The 18,062-nt window shown below is 49.9% G+C and overlaps 1 protein-coding gene across 2 annotated transcripts; it reads right to left on the bottom strand.

Moving 5' to 3' along the window:
• Nucleotides 1-25: 25 nt before the first annotated feature.
• LOC111160333 (armadillo repeat containing 7) lies at nucleotides 26-16,068 on the bottom strand. 2 transcript variants are annotated; one of them, XM_022523371.1, is made up of 3 exons: nucleotides 15,745-16,068; nucleotides 15,507-15,650; nucleotides 26-1,238 (listed from the first exon to the last, which is right to left on the bottom strand). In XM_022523371.1, exons 1-3 carry the CDS (start codon nucleotides 15,833-15,835, stop codon nucleotides 883-885), a joined length of 591 nt encoding a protein of 196 aa, XP_022379079.1. In that variant the 5' UTR covers nucleotides 15,836-16,068; the 3' UTR covers nucleotides 26-882. The 2 variants fall into 2 exon arrangements, with proteins under 2 accessions (XP_022379079.1, XP_022379080.1); XM_022523372.1 differs by having other exon boundaries at nucleotides 903-1,238; nucleotides 15,571-15,650.
• Between the last annotated feature and the right edge of the window lie 1,994 nt (nucleotides 16,069-18,062).

The following is an 18,062-nucleotide window of genomic DNA, read 5'->3' as shown; positions in this document are numbered from 1 at the left end:
GACAGGAGCCCTGGGAGGGGCAGGTGGAATACAGGCTGACAGGAGGCTTTCTCCTCCCTCCTCCTGTCCATAGTCCAGTGGCTCCAGAACCTGACCCACCTTCACAACCAGACACCACCTCTCTTGCATCTGCTTTTCCTTGGCTATGTTAGAGGTCAACCTTGAGGGAGTGCAAAAGGGAGGCCATGAAGCTCCCCACTGCTCCTGAACTCTTAACTTTCCATGGGGGTCCCATCAGATAGACTGCTGTGGATAAAATGTTGATCCCAGGCCACAGAATTCTCCAGGCCGGCATCAACCATACCCAGTATCCAGCCAGGGGAGCTTGTAGTACAGGTACCCAGCCTCTGTAGCCCTGGAGTGGGCATGACACCTTCTCGGAGCCCCAAGCTGGCTTCTCATTTCCATTCTTCAAGATTATTTCAGATACTTCTGTTAAAGGAAAATTCCTGTTTCCTCAAGCACAAGCAAGTCTAATCCCAGGCCCAGCTGTTCTTCATGAAAAGCTCCTTCCTTTAAAGCCTCTGAATCTAGGGTCCCAACTGCTTCTCACGTGATGTTGATGCCCTGGCAGTGAGGCACTGCGGGGAGGGGGCGAGGCAGGAGCTTGACCTCCAGCGGGTTGACAGCCAACCTATGGAAATGGCACTGCCTTTGTGCTCTTCCTTGTATCCCAAAGCCTGGCCTCCTCTCTCAGTGCCCCTCACCACAGTGTAAATACCTGTCACGCTGAGAAAACTCACCTTTAAAATAGCCAAAAGGGCACCTCTGGGGAAAAATGCTCAGCGGGAGCCAGGCAGCTCCTGCTCTCCGAGCCCCCACCAGGATTGTGGCCTCATCTCTAACAGGGCGTCATGGCTGCGAGGTCTCCCTGGATCTGGGCTACTGTGGGGCCTCAGTCCTTGGCAGTGGGATCCCCAGGGCAGAGTGGGCCTGCCAGGTGCGGGCCTCCGCCACCTGGCTTGGGGAACAGAAGTCTTCCAGGAAGATCTGGGCCAGGTTGCGGAGCCTCGTGTTGGCTGAGAGAGAGAAGCGCAGCATGCACTGCACCACGGGCATGGTGGTCAGCTCAGGGGGGGAGCCGGAGCCTGGGGAGCTCAGGTACATGATCGTGGTCACAGCAGATAGCACGGTCTCCTCGTTGGGACTGGACAGGCAGTTGATGATGAGTGGGACGCCCCCTGTCTGCAGGATGTGCTCCTTGTTCGCCCTGTCTGGGCACAGGTTGCAGAGGCCTCCTGGGGAAGAACAAGAGGAGACAGGATGCCTGAGGCCTGTGCATTCTCCCACCTCCCCTCCCAGCGCCTCTGCCCACTTTGTCCCAGGGACAAGGGATCCAAAGTCCATTCTGGTATCCACCCCTTCAAGGCTCCTGAAGGCCCACCTGCCTGCCAGAGCCTAGCCTTCAGGAAGCGAGTACCAACCCTTTCCTCCTTGGTTCAGCCAGTTAAATGGTTAATATGGTTTTTTTTTTTTAAGCAAAAACACAACCAAAAAGACCAACCCCAACCAAAAAATAAAGCCCATATCAGTTTACAGAATTAAACAGGGGTGCCTGGGTGGCTCAGTTGGTTAAGCGTCTGCCTTCAGCTCAGGTCATGATCCCAGGGTTCTGGGATTGAGGCCCACATCGGGCTCCCTGCTCAGCAGGAAGCCTGATTCTCCCCTTTCCATTCCCCCTGCTTGTGTTCCCGTTCTCCTGTCTTTCTCTATCAAATGAATAAGTAAAATCTTTAAAAAAAAAAATTAAAAAACATAGGTCAGGTGATGATTTCACACATGTATATATGCCAAAACTTATCAAACTATCCTTTAAAGATGTACAGCTTATTATATATCAGTTATCTCAATAAAGCTGTTAAAAGTACTAGAAGCCAAATTATAAACCAATTTAATCCTACCATCCATCTAACATTTGCTTTTCCTTTCCTCAACTTCAAAATACGTGAATATAGGGGCGCCTGGGTGACTCAGTGGGTTAAGCCTCTGCCTTTGGCTCAGGTCATGATCTCAGGGTCCTGGGATCCAGCCCCACATCAGGTTCCCTGCTCGGTGGGAAGCCTGTTCCTCTCTTTCCCACCCCCCTGCTTCTGTTCCCTCTCTCGCTGTTTCTCTGCCAAATGAATAAATAAAATCTTTTAAAAAAATGTGGATACACGTGAACATTTAATAAAAATGTGGTAGTTTCCTGTTTGTAAGTCAGCTGTTTTCATTCAGCAATGGACTCGGAACATCTTTCCATGCCAACAGATCTACAACCACTGTGTCATTTAATGGCTGTGCAGTGTGCTACCTTACGGATGCAGTGTAATTTACTTAAATGCTACAGGAAGCGGGGGACAGGTGGGGGCTGGCAGGGACATGCCTCTTCCAGAGGCAGGAGTCTGCCCAGGTCTGGCACTGCCACCCTCCCTCACGGTACCTGGGTCAGTTTGAGTCCTGCTATAGGAAAATATCTTTAGAAGTTTTATCCATTCAGCCTCTAGGGACTTCTCCCTGCGTTCAGAATAAAATCCAAATTCCCCTTTGACATCTTCACAGCCCTGCGCCGTCTGGTCCTTCTCTGGCACCCACAGCCTCAGCCCTTCCTGGGACCTTCCGGGCCCAGATTTTCACATGCTGCCTCCCTTGGGCTGGTAACCAACACGTCACTGCACCCTCACCAGTAAGGGTCCCCCGGAATATCCCACTCCGACCACATCCAGGGCAGTCCCCGCATCTCTGCAATTTTCTTCATATGGCCTAGAACCTTGAGAAACCACCCTGGCAGGTTTGTTTTCTTGCTCACTAGCTGCCAAGCCCCACTAGAAGGCAGGTGCCTTAAGGTCAAGACTGTGGCCATCTTGTTCCCACAGGTCCTTGGTGCCTGGTCAAGAAGCACTCCACGAGTACCGTTGGAAGAGCTTAGAGCACTGAGCTGGGGAGAGGGGCTGTACTGCAGAGGGCTGGAGGCTGGGCAGTTGGCTCCCTGAGATGTCGCCTACCATGGACTTCCGCAGTTCAGGGACCCAACTGTGGCTCAGAGCACCTCTGAGGGAAGGAAGCAGCTGAGGGTCACTCCCGCAATCATGAGGCAAGGGAGACAAGGCACTCTGACAGAGAGGTGCCTCCCTATGGGACACGCAGAGACCTGGCCTGCTGATACTACCTCAGCACATCCTGGGGCGTCCAGCGGACTGCCTTCCGTACTTGTGCCGTCCCTGTCACGACACCACAAGGCAAGGCCCCGCTCTCTGGTTTACTGCAGCATCCCAGGCACCTGCGACTGGACGCTCACTGGACACGTGCTGGGAACACGACTGAACCCCAGGAAGTGGTACCACCACCCTGATTTTAGTGGAAGCTGAGGCCGTTGAGTAAGTTGCCCGAAGTCCCAGAAGATGGGAAGGCCTATGTCACGGTCTGGTGGGCTTCTGGCTTCCTGGACACAGCTACGCCATCTCTTCTGAACTGCCAGCGGTGAACCAATCTCCTACCCACTGTAGATTAACTGACTGGGGGCAGGCGATGGGATTTAACTCTGCTGTAAAGTATGATAAGATGAAGTCTGAGTCACCCTTGGCCACTGAGTCATCATCACAGAGAGATGTGCCTGGGCAGGACACTGCCACCCAGGCTGGGGGATAATCAGATGGCATCTGATGGAGGGCTAAGCCAGGCGGCCTCTGGATAGCTGGCCCCATCTGCTCCCTGTTTGTAGACCTAGGAAGTCTCCAAGGATGGATCTTGTGCCTGCCAGAGCTTGCCACTGCCTGGGACCCAACCCCAGGGCATTCCTGAAGCCCCTCCACTTTGCGGGCAGCGATCCTCAAGAGTAGAAAACAAGAGTGAGTGCTTGGAAAGAGAAGGGCTTCAGGGGGCAAGGAGTCTGAATGGAAGCACCAAAAATGGAGCCAGGGGACCCAGGAGAAGCCAAGGCCACAGCGAAGTGAGCTCGCCCTCTCGAGTCTACCTCTGTGAGCCTGCCCTGAAGAACGAAGGAGGGCTACAGGAAAAGAAGAACACAAAACTGGAAACTTCCTAAATAATACCCAGCAAGAGTAAGCTGGTTGGATCCAGTTCCGTCTGTCCATATGATGGGAAATTCTATAATTCTTAAAAATCATGTTTTCAAAGAGTACTAGGGGAAAATGCTTGCAACATAAGGTTAAGGAGGGAAAACGTCATCAAATTGTATATATGATAAAACTGCAATGGAACGAGTTAAGTACAGCAAGGTGTCACCTCTTCTGAGAGCCTTCCACGACCGCCCTCACGGCCCGTCTCCCCAGCACCCTCCCCCTACCTCCTTTGTGTCTCCTCTTCATGCCGAAGTTATCTGTCAGGTTTACTGAAGGTCCCCACTAAATCCCAACTTCCACCAGAGAGGGAATTTGTCTTGTCTCAAACGGTCACCTCGGCCTGGCATATAGCAGATGCTCAATAAACGGACAGACGCGTTAACTAAAGACAAGCTGGAAACACAGCCAAAGGTTAACAAGGCTTATCTCTGCAACGGATCAGGAGTCATTTCACCTTTATTTTCTAAGTTTACTTCCACAAAAATACTTTGTTTCCTGTTTTTTTTGTTTTGTTTTGTTTTCTGTGGAGAGGAAACAAGGTAGAAAATGTTATTTTTATGTGCAGGAAAAGGAGTTTTTAAAAGACTCACTTATTTTAGAAAGAGCAAGAGAGAGCGCATGCGCACGAGCAGAAGAAGGGGCAGAAGAGGAAGAGAAACCACCTCGAGCGGACCCCGCTGAGCACGGAGCCAGACCCAGGGCTCCATCCCAGGACCCTGAGATCATGACCTGAGCTAAAACCAAGAGCCAGACGCTTAACTGAGCCACCTCAGTGCCCCGGAAAATGATTTTTTTTTAAAGCTACATTTAAGATTATTTATTTATTTATTTGGCAGAGAGAGAGAGAGAGAAAAAGAGTGTATGTGTGTGTGTGTGTGTGTGTGTGTACACACACACAGGGGGAGTGGCAGAGGGAGAAGCAGGCTTCCCAGCTGGGGAGCCCAAGACACTGAGATCATGACCAGAGCCGAAGGCATATGCTTAACTGACCAAGCCACCCAGGCGCCCCTAAAGGTAAATTTCATTTAGAAAGTAAAACTCACCAAATGACATCACTAAAAAAAGTGAAAAGACAAAAGGAGAAAATATTAATAAACTATGTATCTGAAAGAAGACTTCTTCCCGGATACATAAAGAGTATATATCACTGCCTATCAAGAAAAGATAAACATGTTGTAAAAACGAGAAGAGACCTGAATAAGGACAGTGATGTGTGACAGTGTGCTCGTCACTACCTCTCGGAGAAATGAAAATTCACACCATGCCAGGTGCCTCCCCCGCCTACTGTCATGGCTAAACCAGAACAGACTGACAAGACTAAGGGTTGGTGGGAGGTGGGGCTGGGGACTCCTCATAGGCTGGTGGCTGGGAGCCTCACACGCCATCACCGGGTTGGAAAATACATGGCAGCTTCTGCTGAAGTTAAGCGTATACCTCCCCTGTGACTCAGCAACTCACTTGTGCTTGAACCTGAGAGAAAGGAGTACCTATGGATGCGAGAGCGCTCGCGTACAAACGTTGACGAGAGTTTTATGCACAAAGGCTCCACACCACAAACAAGCCTCCGTCGGCAGGTGACCTGGGCGAACAGACTGTGGCGTATGCATACCAAGACGGGAGCGAACGACACGGTGACAATGTGGGCGAATCTCAGAAACGCTGAGTGACAGAAACCAGACCCAGGAGTACACCCTGTGTGATTCCACTAAGACGAAGCTCGGGAACAGGCGAAACAGGGGCGCCCGGCTGGCTCAGCTGGTGGAGCGAGCAAATCCTGATCCCGGGCTTGCGAGTTCAAGCCCCACATTGGGTGTGGGGATTGCTCAAAACTAAAATTTTTTTTGGGACGCCTGGGTGGCTCAGTCGGTTAAGCGGCTGCCTTCGGCTCAGGTCATGATCCCAGGGTCCTAGGACTGAGTCCCGCTTGGTGGGGAGTCTGCTTCTCTCTCTCCCTTTGTCTGCTGCTCTGCCCCTCCTTATGCTCTCTTTCTGTAAAATAAAATCTTAAAAAAGATAATTTTTTTTTTTTTTTTTTTTTTTTTTAGAGAGAGGCGTGCAATTGCATGTGCAAGAGCATGGGGCAAGGGTACAGAGGGAGAGAGAATCCCAAGCAGACTCCATGCTCCATCACTCACCAAAATAAAGTCTTAAAACAACAACAAACTAGGCAAAACCCATGGGTTAGAACAGTGGTTACCTGCGGGTAGAAGACACTAACTGGGAGAGCGTGTGACGGACCTTTCTGGGGGAGACGGAAACATTCTGGAGGCTCAGAGAGGTCAGGTAGGTGATCTCAGGTCACACAGCAAGTAGGGCACTGCTGCTGAGACAGGAGGGTCTAAGGATTGTTCTGGGGATTACATGAGCTCATGCCCATAAGTGCTTAGCCAGCGGCTGGGGGCTGGGCAAGCCCTAGGAGAGTGACCCGAGACTTTACTCCATCTCATGATAGCCACCCCAGGGCGCTGGGCGGGCTGCTCCCCATCCCAAACAAAAATCTTCATTCAAGACTATTTGTTCTTGGGTTTTACTTTAGTATCTTTTTTTTTTTTTTTAAGATTTTGTTTATTTATTTGACAGAGAGAGAGAGAGAGACAGCGAGAGAGGGAACACAAGCAGGGGGAGAGGGAGAAGCAGGCTCCCCGCTGAGCAGGGAGCCCGATGTGGGGCACGATCCCAGGACCCTGGGATCATGCCGTGAGCCCAAGGCAGATACTTAATCGCTGAGCCACCCAGGTGCCCCTTAATTTAGCATTTTGAAAACAGTTCTGAAACTTAAATGTTGAGGGATAGAACAGTGTATAAAGTTACCCCTATGTATAAAAAAGAGGGGAATGGGGTGAAAGTGATAGGGATAGAAGGGACACTTCTCTCAAAATACCTTGTATAGTTTTGACTTAAACTCATGAATGCTTCCCATCATAACAAACATCAAATTAAATTAAATCAAAAGCAGAGAAAACATGGCTTTTCATACTTCTGACCTATATTTCACTTCTGGAAATTTATGCCACCAGTATACCTTTACAGGGGAGAAATGGCATACAAATAAGGTTATCCACGGCAGCACTGCTTGGGAGAGCAAATGGAAACCACCTGAATGTCCACCCCTAAGAGGTAGCTAAACCCAATCCCTGGGTGCCAGGGAATGGCATGCAACATTTGCAAAGAATGAGGCAACTTTGTGGGCTGATACTGCAGGTGCACTAAAACATGATGCTAAATTAAAAAAATAAAAAACAGAATATACATATACTATCAGACATGTAGAACTGGCAAAAGGTATACATGCAAATATGTACAGATTTGTCTGTAAATCCTGAAAATATCTCTGGGAGGATAAAAAAGAAACTAGTAACAATGGTTACTTCCAGAAAAAGCTACAGAGAGAGTTACCGTTTATTATATACCTTTCTGAATTCTGTACCATGTGACTCAATTATGTAGTCACATAAATTAACACACACACACACACACACACACACACACACACACAGAGAGACAAGGTGTGTTCGTGCACAGAACTCAGAGGAAGGGGAGCTGGTCTCTGCAAGTCTGGGAGGAATGGCAGAGGCTGGCTGCCCTGCTCCAGCTAAGCGTGGAAGGGAGCAGTGGGGTGAGAACACAGACATCACCTCCTTTCTATAAGGGGAATCCTGCCACAGATGGGTAGCTGAGGAATTTTTTCTTTTTTCTTCTTTTTTTAAGGTAAACTCCATGCCCAACGTGGGGCTTGAACTCATGACCCCTAGATCAAGAGTTGCAAGCTCTAATGACCGAGTCACGCAGAGATTCTTAAATTATTATGAGTCAGGAAGGTGTTCACCTCTGACAGTAAAGAACTGGATCAGGAAGGGACATACAGAGGCTTTTTTTTTTTTTTTTAAAGATTTTATTTATTTGACAGAGACAGTGAGAGAGGGAACACAAGCAGGGGGAGTGGGAGAGGGAGAAGCAGGCTTCCCGCTGAGCAGGGAGACTGATGTGGTGCTCCATCCCAAGACCCTGGGATCCTGACCTGAGCAGAAGGCAGTGGCTTAACGACTGAGCCACCCAGGTGCCCCTACCAGTCTTTTTCTGAGCACCACCACCATCTGGTGGCAACTATATGTATTGCAGGAAATAGAACACAGGAAAACAATTTAACATGAATTCTGGGAGGCCACCTATTTGAATCCTGTTCTAGTAACAAAACTGCCAAGTATTCTGTGAAATCCTAGGATTCAACCAGTTTTCATGGAGGCAGAGAGTTCTCTCCTGGTTCCATTCTATCTCCATACAGCATCTAGGAGAGACGCATAGGCTGCGTACAGAACACCTGAGAATCAACCAACAGTGCTTTGGGCAAACATTCCCAAATAAATGCCAAAGGCTGTCTAAGTTTTTATTTGGAGCAAGAGCCCCAAATTCTTTCACCCACTTGGGTATTTACTGAGATCCTGGCTTTATAGCTGGTTCTTCATAATTCTCCCACTCCCATCCCCCCGACCCCAAGCAGGGGCCAACCAGTATGGCCTCCCAGTGGCAGTTTCCCTTAGTTGCCAATCAAACGTGGCCTGAACTGTGAGCACCACCAGTAGGAGCAGGGATGACTTCCCACCAGAAACACCTGGAGGACAGTGTGAAAGTGCAAGGTGTGGTGGAAAGAAAGAACAAGGAAAGAGGACACTCTGGAGTTTGAGTCTTGGCTCCGTCAGCCAGGGCCCCTGGGGACAGAATTTGGATCCAGGCAGGATGGGTAAATTCCTGGCTCCAGTCATCACGAACAGTGGGAGTCTCAGACAACACACCTAACCTCACTGAGGACTTGTTTCCTCACACGTAAAGAGGACTTAGTACTACGGGCCTTGTGATTGGTGACACATACAGAGCCCTAGCAGGACGACAACAAAAGGGTTAAACAGCTCTACAATTGTTCTAAATGTGCAAATCCACAAAAGGTCAAGAAAGGGGAAGGTACAGAGACTCAAAAAGCCCTGTGTGTTACTGGCAATCCTGGTAACCAGATTCATCTTGAAGGCTACACTTATCCTGCCCAGGGTGTCTGAGGGGTCACGGGAAGTGGCCTCCACAGAAGTCAACAGTCAGGCACACCAGCTTGCCACCGGTGAGTGACTGTGGCCGCTTTCAGCCCTCAGAGCCCGCAGGGCCACGTGATAGGAGAGGTCTTATCTCAGAGCTGAACGCATCAGCACCACCTGGAAAGATGCCTGCGATCGTGCTGGTTTGTGAGGATGGATGGAAGCCCGCGTTCTGACCCTGACCTGCCACTGATCAGCTGAGGCTGGGTGGTCCATGCCTCAGTTTCCTCATCAGTGAAATGGAGGGTCTGCAGTGCCTTGCAAGCTTTCACAATCCACAATCCATGGAATGGGGGAACTCCTGTGTTCTCTTCTAGACTCTGACAGCCTTGGGTTTCCGTTCCAGGCTGGCCATCTTTAAACCTTTGGCCGACCCACTGATCCTTCCTAAGCTTCAGACTCTGCACGGAAAATGGAGGTTTTTTTGTTTTTTTTAATGATTTTATTTATTTATTTGACACAGAGAGAGAGAGAGAGAGAGAGATCACAAGTAGGCAGAGAGGCAGGCAGAGAGGGGGGTGGGAAGCAGGCTCCCCACCAAGCAGAGAGCCTGATGCAGGGCTCGATCCCAGGACCCTGAGATCACGACCCACTGAGCCACCCAGGCACCCCGAAAATGGAGGTTCTGAGCACACCTACTTTTAGTGTGTCTCAGGGTCAAAGGTGACAAAGCACAGGAGCCAGAACTGGGCACACAGAGGGTGCTCTGAAAGTGCTAGCTAGTACTGTAAGTCCTTCTAAGTCCCAGGGCACTGGCTCTGTAACTAGGGGACTGGCTACAGTAAGCCATCCCACCTCACCTCTTTGAGACATGAGAAAACTGTTTATCCTCAAAAGGGACTGGACACCAGGCCCTTGGGTGGAGGCCTAGAGGATCCTGAAGCTACAGACACTTTGTCTCATTTAATTCTCTCAACAATTCTGCAAGGCAGATGCCCCACCTAACAGATGACCAGAGAAAGGAAATCACATGCCCAGAGTTAAGTGGGAGAGCGAGGACTTGGACCCAGACCTGCCTGACCCTAAAGCCCAGCTCTTATCAAACTCACTGTGCTCCCTGCCAACCAAGAGACACTAGTTTTGGTTCTGCGAGCCCGAGGTGATCTAAACCAGCTCTCCTCTCTGCGGTCACTCTAGAATCAGTCCTGCTCAGGGCTACATCACTGAGTTAGGGCCCATACTCCACACCTTCTAGGCCCTTCTATCCTCTACTGCAGAGATAAGCAAAGCTGAGCTCTGCCCTCGTGGAGATAAATTTCATCCCTGCCACCAGAGATAAAAGAGTCAAAGCTACAAAGCACAACACAGAGCCTGTTAGCCAAAAAGGCACCTGACAGTGTTTCCCATTCAGGGCCGGCGACATGCAGAGAAAAGGAAATGACAGCAGTAACAAAATATGCATCTAAGTACTACTGGGCCTCTCCTCGTAAGTCATGCACAAAAAATACAAGAGAAATTTACTCTGCAGACAATCCCATGGAGGGATTCAACGCTGAGAAAGCGACTACTCTGGGGATTAGGAACCTTGTGCCGGTTGAAGGAAAGGAAGAGAAAATGAGGAAGAGAAAATGAGGAAAAGCGGCAGGGAAAAGGAAAACTGGGGATGAAGATACTAAGAAAGTGACCAGCCAGTGCCTTCACGGAGCCCATTCTGCTCCCCACGACAGTCCTGCAATGCAGGGCCAGCAAGGTGAGGAGACGGATCTCAGAGAAGGGACAGATGCATCACCCACTCTGGGAGGCTGCCCAGGAGAGCAAGAACCCAGGCCAGGCCCAATCTCCCACTCAGCAGCCCAGGGTCTTAAGAGTACTCTTGCCCTGGGCAAGTTCCTGACCCTGCACAAACTTTTTGTGGGGGACTGCTCCTTTTATCCAAGTTTACACTCGTCCAAAGCTTGAGCTGGAGGAGCTCCATCACTCCTTGGTGGAGGCTGTGCGTCTCAGGGACCACTGTCACCATTCATATGGCAGAAGCTGTGGAGCACAGGGAGGGGATGGAGGACTTCTACAGAAGAAAATCTTAAAGTGACCAATGTTTAGAAATTTATTTAGCATAATGATCTCCAGGGGCATCTGTATGGCCCTCTCCACAGGTTGAAGAGTGCAGGGAGCCCACCCACAGCCCATCCTCCTTTCCCCCATACCTGGGGCTCCAGGCCCTGAACCTGCTCCCCCAGCTGCACGGGCCTCTTTCTTGGATCCTGACTCCCACGGGTGGACTCTAAGTCCAAGGAATGGCCACAGTTCAGGTATGAATACAGCCGAGATGTCCACACACATGGGTGAGACCTACTGTGGTGAGGAGGGATGGCCCCCATTTGTACCGTAGCCCCACGCACCCCGAACAGTAGGGGCCAGCCTGGATAGTCTTTCTAAATTTTACAACACACCTACCTGATGTATTCAGTGCAAAAAAAAAAAAAAAGTGTTAGTTGAATCTACCGAGGCCTTCAAGCTCCAGAGTGCTAACCATTACACAGTGGGACCTGCTCTATCGAGGCCTTCAATTTAACTTCTAGGTTCCAGGAACAAAGGGGAAAGAGGAACAAGCTAAACGACACCATAAAGAGGCAACCAGACAATTAGGAAACAAGGAGGAAGGTAGAAAATTCTGCAGAACTGGTCTGGATCCTTCAATAATTAGTGTCATGAAAACAGTCTACTGGTGATTAAAAGAGATAATTTGTGTAGCGCCTTCCTTCCAAAGACTACAATATGCGAAGAGGAGGAAGAGAGTAACTTTACAGGGGAGAAACCTGACCAGTACTAGTACCAGCTGATCACCTCAGCCTGGTGATCAAGGCCATGATCAACCATGAGAAGTCACACTGACAGCACAGCTCCATGACACGATGTGGGGAAAACGGCACTTACTTCTGTGGCTGTCCTCCCCTAAAACCCAGCCTGTCTAATCAAGAGAAAAGCATCATACAAATCCAAGTTAAGGGACAGTCTACAAAATACCTGACCAGCACTCCTGGAAACCATCAATGTTACCCAAATGGGTAAGTCTAAGAAACTGGCCCAAGTCCAGAGGAGCCCAAGATGTGACAACTAAAAGTAATATGGTATCCTGAATGGGATCCTAGAATGGTAAAAGGGCGTTAGGGAAAAACTAGGGAAATGAATCAAGCATGGATTTTAGTTAATAACAATGTATCAGAGGCGCCTGGGTGGCTCAGTGGATTAAAGCCTCTGCCTTCGGCTCAGGTCATGATCCCAGGGTCCTGGGATCGAGCCCCATATTGGGCTCTCTGCTCAGCGGGGAGCCTGCTTTCTCCTCTCTCTCTCTCTGCCTGCCTCTCTGCCTACTTGTGATCTCTGTCAAATAAACAAATTTAAAAAAAAAATCTTTAAAAAAATAACAATGTATCAAAGGCTGCCTGGGTGGCTCAGGCAGTTAAGTGTCTGCCTCAGGCTCAAGTCGTGATTCCAGGGTCCTGGGACTGGGCCTCATCTTGGGCTCCGGGCTCAGTGAGGAGCCTGCTTCTCCTTCTCCCTCTGCCCTCAGACAGGCGGGGCTGCCTGAGGCTTGTGCTCTCCCCCTGCTTGTGCTCTCTGTCAAATAAATAAATAAAATCTTTTAAAAAACGGGCTTATTAATTCTAACAAATGTACCATACTATTGTAAGTGGTTAATAATAGAGAAACTGGGTATGGCATATATGGGGACTCTCTGTATTACCCTTGCAATTTTTCTGAAACTGTTCTAAAATAGAAAATTCATGGGGGTGCCTGGCTGGCTCAGTCAGTAGAGAATGTGATTTTTTCTTTCTTTTTTTAAGAGAGAGAGAACAAGTGTGCGTGTGTGCAGGAGAGAGTGTGAAGGGGGTGTCAAGAATCTCAAGCAAGCTCCACACCCAGCACAGAGCCTGACATGGGGCTCCATCTTACATCCCTCAGATCATGATCTGAGACGAAATCAAGAGTTGGACGCTCAACTGAGTGTCCCAGATGCCCAGAGCATCCGGGACAACCCTTGATCTTAGGGTTGTGAGTTCCAGCCCGATGCTGGGTGAGAACTTAAAGAAAAAAAAAAAAAAGTAAAGAAATAAAAAAATAATAATAATAAATAATAAAATACAAAGTTCATTTAAAAAGAGACAGAAAGAGAGATGGAACATAAAAACCAGATTAAATGCCCCTTTGGGAACTATTAGAAAAATCTGCATGACCAGGTATTAGGTGATAATGGAATAATTATAAACGGTTTCTTTCTCTATGTAAATAAGATTCCTTTCACTGTGTAGAAAACATTTTTTTTTAAGATTTTATTTATTTATTTGACAGAAATCACAAATAGGCAGAGAGGCAGGCAGAGAGAGAGGGGGAAGCAGGATCCCCGCTGAGCAGAAAGCCAGATGCGGGGATTGATCCCAGGACCCTGAGATCATGACCTGAGCTGAAGGCAGAGGCTTAACCAACTGAGCCACCCAGGTACCCCGAAAACATTTACTTTTTAAAGATCTTATTTATTTATTTAACAGAGAGAGCATAAGCAGGGGGAGCACCAGGCAGAGGGAGGAGAAGGAGGTTCCCACTGAGCAAGGGAGCCCGATGCAGGCTTGATCCCAGGACCTTGAGATCATGACCTGAGCCAAAGGCAGATGCTTAACCAACTGAGCCACCCAGGCACCCGGGGGGGGGGCAGAATATATATATATATGTATATATATATTTTTTAATATTTTATTTATTTGATAGAGAGAGACACAGTGAGAGAGGGAACACAAGCAGGGGGAGTGGGAGAGGGAGAAGCAGGCCTCCCTCGAGCAGAGAGCCCGATGCGGGGCTCAATCCCAGGACCCTGGGATCATGACCTGAGCCGAAGAGACGCCCAATGACTGAGCCACCCAGGCACCCCTATTTTTTTTTTTTTAATTTTAAAAATATTTATTTAGGGAGAGATAGCATGTGTGCAAGTAGGGGGAATTGCAGAGGGAAAGGTAGAGGGAGAGAGAACATCTCAAGCAGACTCCACATTGAGCTCTGGAGCCTGACACAGGGCGATCCCACAATCCCAAGATCATAACCTGAGTCGAAATCAAGAATCAGATGCTTAACCTGTTGAGCTACCCACGCACCCCAGAAAAATATTATTTTTTAAGATGCATGCTGAAAAAAAGAATTTTTGTTTGTTCTCAGAATAAACTGCTTTTTCCCATGGCCTAGAGCTAAGTCAAGTAAACTCTGGTACTGCCCACCTCTCCAACCTCATTTTGTACCACTCTGCTGCACTCCCCACAGCCTGCCACATCAGCTTTCTTTCTGGCTCCTCCCGCTTTAGGGTCTCTGCCCATGCTGTGCCTCTTCCTAGAATGCCTTCCCATGACGCAGAATTGAAGCAGCCTCCACCTCAGCTCTCTGCTCTATCTCATCACCCTGTTTACTTCTTCAGAGCCTCAGCTTTTTTGCTGGTTTGCTCACCATGTGTCTCCCCCCACTAGAATGCAAGTTCCTTGAGGGCAAAGACCTTCCCTCCACTTGTTCATCATCTCTCCAGCATTTCGAACAGTACCTTACAGTACATGCCAAATAAGTATCTGTCCACTGAATAACAGGTCTTAGACCATAACAACTACAGGAGGTATAAGCCATTCCAAGTCACCTCTACTTTCCTTGATATTACCACATTAAAATAAAGATGTTTAAAAACACCTTTCTAGGGGTGCCTGAATGGCTCAGTTGGGTAAGGGTCTGACTTCGGCTCAGATCATAATCTCAGGGTCCTGTGATCCAGCTCTGAGATGGGAGCTGCACTCAGCACCCCTCCCCCTGCTCGTGCTCTCTCTCTTTCAAATAAAAATCTTTAAAAAGTTTAAAAACTAAAAATGGGATTCTATAAACTTTTTTTCCCTTCAAGTGGCTTCAATCCATTCCCTCGTTTATGATCTCATCTCTAAATAGGAGGAAAGGCAGACATGCAGACATGCAGAGGGACTCCTGGGCAGTGGTTCCAGATCCGATTCAAGCTAGCTGTGACCTGGAACAATGTGTGAACCAGGAGGTGGCGAAGGCATCGCTGGCGCAGATGTCGAGAAGATCCGCCTTCTCAACAGAGGAACTCCCTAAAATATTCCTTTTCCAGTGACTGGCCTTTTTTTTTTTTTTTTTTAAGATTTTATTTATTTATTTTACAGACAGAGATCACAAGGAGGTAGAGAGGCAGGCAGAGAGAGAGGAAAGGAAGCAGGCTCCCTGCCAAGCAGAGAGGCTCGATCCCAGGACCCTGGGGTCATGACCTGAGCCGAAGGCAGAGGCTTAACCCACTGAGCCACCCAGGCGCCCCCCCCAGTGACTGGCTTTTAACTAACTTACTTCACGAAGTTAAATCACGTATCTGGGAGACCTGCCCCATACTTACCAATTGCAAACTCCACCAGGGTTTCATTCTCCTCCGACAGGGAATCGAGGAATAAATCAAGGACCTGCAGCTGCCGCAGATACGGGTAGTTACTGGGATCATAGGCGAAGTTGGCGAGGTTGGCCAGTACTTGCTCCTTGGCATCTGCGGCGGAAAAGTGGCTATGGAGCCAGGTCTGGGGCGGCTGTCACGGCCGGACCCCTGCCCCGTCCCTTGCCCCCCACCCTGCCGCTCTTACCCTGGCTCTCCGTCTCCTGGAATTCCGTAACCAGTGCCTGCAGGTATCCCAGGCGCCCGACGTGGGGGTCTACCTTCGGCTTCTGGGCCATGGTCAGGGCGGCAGAGGGGGCGGGGAAAAGGGCAGGAGACTGTGGGAGGTGAGGACGGAAACGGGTTCCTTCCCTGGCTTCAGGTTCTGCAGTAATTTGCTGCCGAAACTGGAATATGGGGGGTGGCGTGGGGTCTCAGGACCTTCTTAGAGGTGGGCGTGAAAACCTAAACTTGGAAACGGGAAACGAGAAAGAGCCAGGAGCACCACCCAGACAGCAACTTCAGAGCTTGATTTTCGGCTGGATTCTAGGTTTCCGGCGGAAGCCACGCTTAGCCCCGCCCCAGGGGGCGGAAGAGGCGGGTCGAGGCAAGCTAGAGGCGGGGCTGTTGCTGAGCTCGGCGCGCGTGCGCGGCGCGCTTCGTGCCGTAGGACTATGGCTGAAGGGATTCCGTGGTCGCAAGGGTGCTATAGGGTTGATGTTGCTTCAGAGAGTCCCACTAGGGGGCTTGGGAACCAAGAGGAGTCGGAGGGCGCCCATGTGGGGAAGTGTCGAGGCAGAAGAACCTCCAGACACCTTTGCACTTGACGAGGGGGCACAACCCAGCCTCCTCGACCGGGACTCCCCATCTGAAACGCGGGCATCAATTCCCTGCACCCCAGTCCGGGTCCTTTGACACTATCTTCTGATCTTTCCCAAAAAGCCCGGTGATGCTGGCACCTTCTGCTCCCCAGCCCTGAGCTGGTCACCTCTGGCTACGAATTACAGGGTAATAATATCCTAAGGCTTTTTGCCAGCCAGGTGGATGGGGAGTGCTAGGGGCATCGATGAGCCCCAGGACCCTCCGTTCACCTAAATATACCGCTTTGGCCGCTCTGGGTTGTGGAGCCCTGGATGCTGAAGCCCTTCAGCCTAGTTCTTTCTCAGGGCTTCTCAGGAAGGTGATGTGTGACCTAGGCCTCGTAGGCACAGGGGATAGAGCACCAGGCAGGGAAATGGCGCTGCCGCCCTCCCATTGTGCTTGAAAATGCTGGGGTAAGGGGGGTTTGGTCTGTGAGCTTCTTGAGGCTTAGGACCACGTATCTTTGGCCCTGGGCAAGGAAGGAAGGTGGCTGCCACACTCCAGCCTGCCACAGCATCACTGACAGCAGACCCCACACCTCCATGGGCTCAGGTCCTTGTGGTCAGCCCCTGCCCTGTGTGCACCCCTTGAGGCAGGAGTTATGACTATAATCTGGGTGCCCGGGTACCCTGATAGCTCCACATAGGACAGTGGCCCCAGACCTGTCATCAGGCCCTTTGGCTTCTATAGAGAGCCGATAAAACGTGGGGAAGTACATCTCAACCCAAGGTGGCCAGGGGCTTCTCTGCCTCTGTCTGGACAGAGTAGCAAAGTCCTGGGGACTAGGGGCTCAGAGTTCAGGGACAGGAGGTAAGCGAGCTCTAACCTGCGCTGGTCAGGAACAGCTCTAGTTCCTCTCTAGAGGATTCCCAGGAGAGCACCTAAGTGGGGATCTGGAATCAGATGGGCCATCCCATTCTCCCTCATTTGTCCCCTCTGAAAGGCTCAGGGGCCTTCCTCCTTGGGGAGAAATTCTCAGTCCTTGGTTTTGTGCTGAGGGCATCACCAGGTCTTACTCCTCTTACCCAGGCCCTGGGATGTGGTAGATACTCAATAATTTTGTTGAAGGGAATCTGCCCAGAGATTATTGCCAGTCTTGGCTGGGAGAAGATGAGATCAAAGCTTCCTATGCTGAATGTTCACTCATATCTTTTTTCCTTAAAAGAAATCTGTTTTCAGGAAGTGGGCCTAATAGGGGTTGCACATTTCAAAGCCTGGTGGCTATTAGGGCCAAAGATATCCACCTATCCACCAGTCTCACTCTCTCCTTTTCCACTCAGCTGAGATGGAGGAGGAGACAGGACCGGGTAAAATGTGTCCAAGCGTTCCCCCTTCAGGGCACAGGCTGTGGATGGTGGCCAAGTACATGCCTGGGTGAGGAGCAGGACGGCCTTGGGGGGGGGGGGGTCTTCAGGATCAGACTTTTCAAACAAGAGACTCTGATTTATCCAGGCCAGGCTCCTCCTTTTTTAAGGCCCAGAGATGGTGAACAATTGCCCAAAGTCACACAGCAGATTGTGGCAGAGACAAAACATGAAGTCTATCCCAGCTCAGAGCCTTTCGCTTCACCTCTGCACTACTTTCTTTGACCATGAGGGGGCACTCATGGCAGGGTCCTGGAGAAGACAGTACTTCCCCAAGGATGCTTACTCATGTCTGCTGGAC

Source organism: Enhydra lutris, unplaced genomic scaffold (assembly GCF_002288905.1).
Source record: "Enhydra lutris kenyoni isolate GAN:26980312 unplaced genomic scaffold, ASM228890v2 scaffoldscaffold75, whole genome shotgun sequence".
NCBI classification, from domain to species: domain Eukaryota; kingdom Metazoa; phylum Chordata; class Mammalia; order Carnivora; family Mustelidae; genus Enhydra; species Enhydra lutris.
This window is presented reverse-complemented; position numbering and strand designations above follow the sequence as displayed.

Bases quoted from the DNA above. Each gene is read 5' to 3' on its own strand.
- LOC111160333 (XM_022523371.1), bottom strand. From the start codon at position 15,835: ATGGCCCAGAAGCCGAAGGTAGACCCCCACGTCGGGCGCCTGGGATAC. The intron at 15,651-15,744 runs GTAAGAGCGGCA...TTTCCGCCGCAG, and splicing joins CCAGGAGACGGAGAGCCAGG to ATGCCAAGGAGCAAGTACTG. The intron at 1,239-15,506 runs GTAAGTATGGGG...GTTCTTCCCCAG, and splicing joins CCTGGTGGAGTTTGCAATTG to GAGGCCTCTGCAACCTGTGC.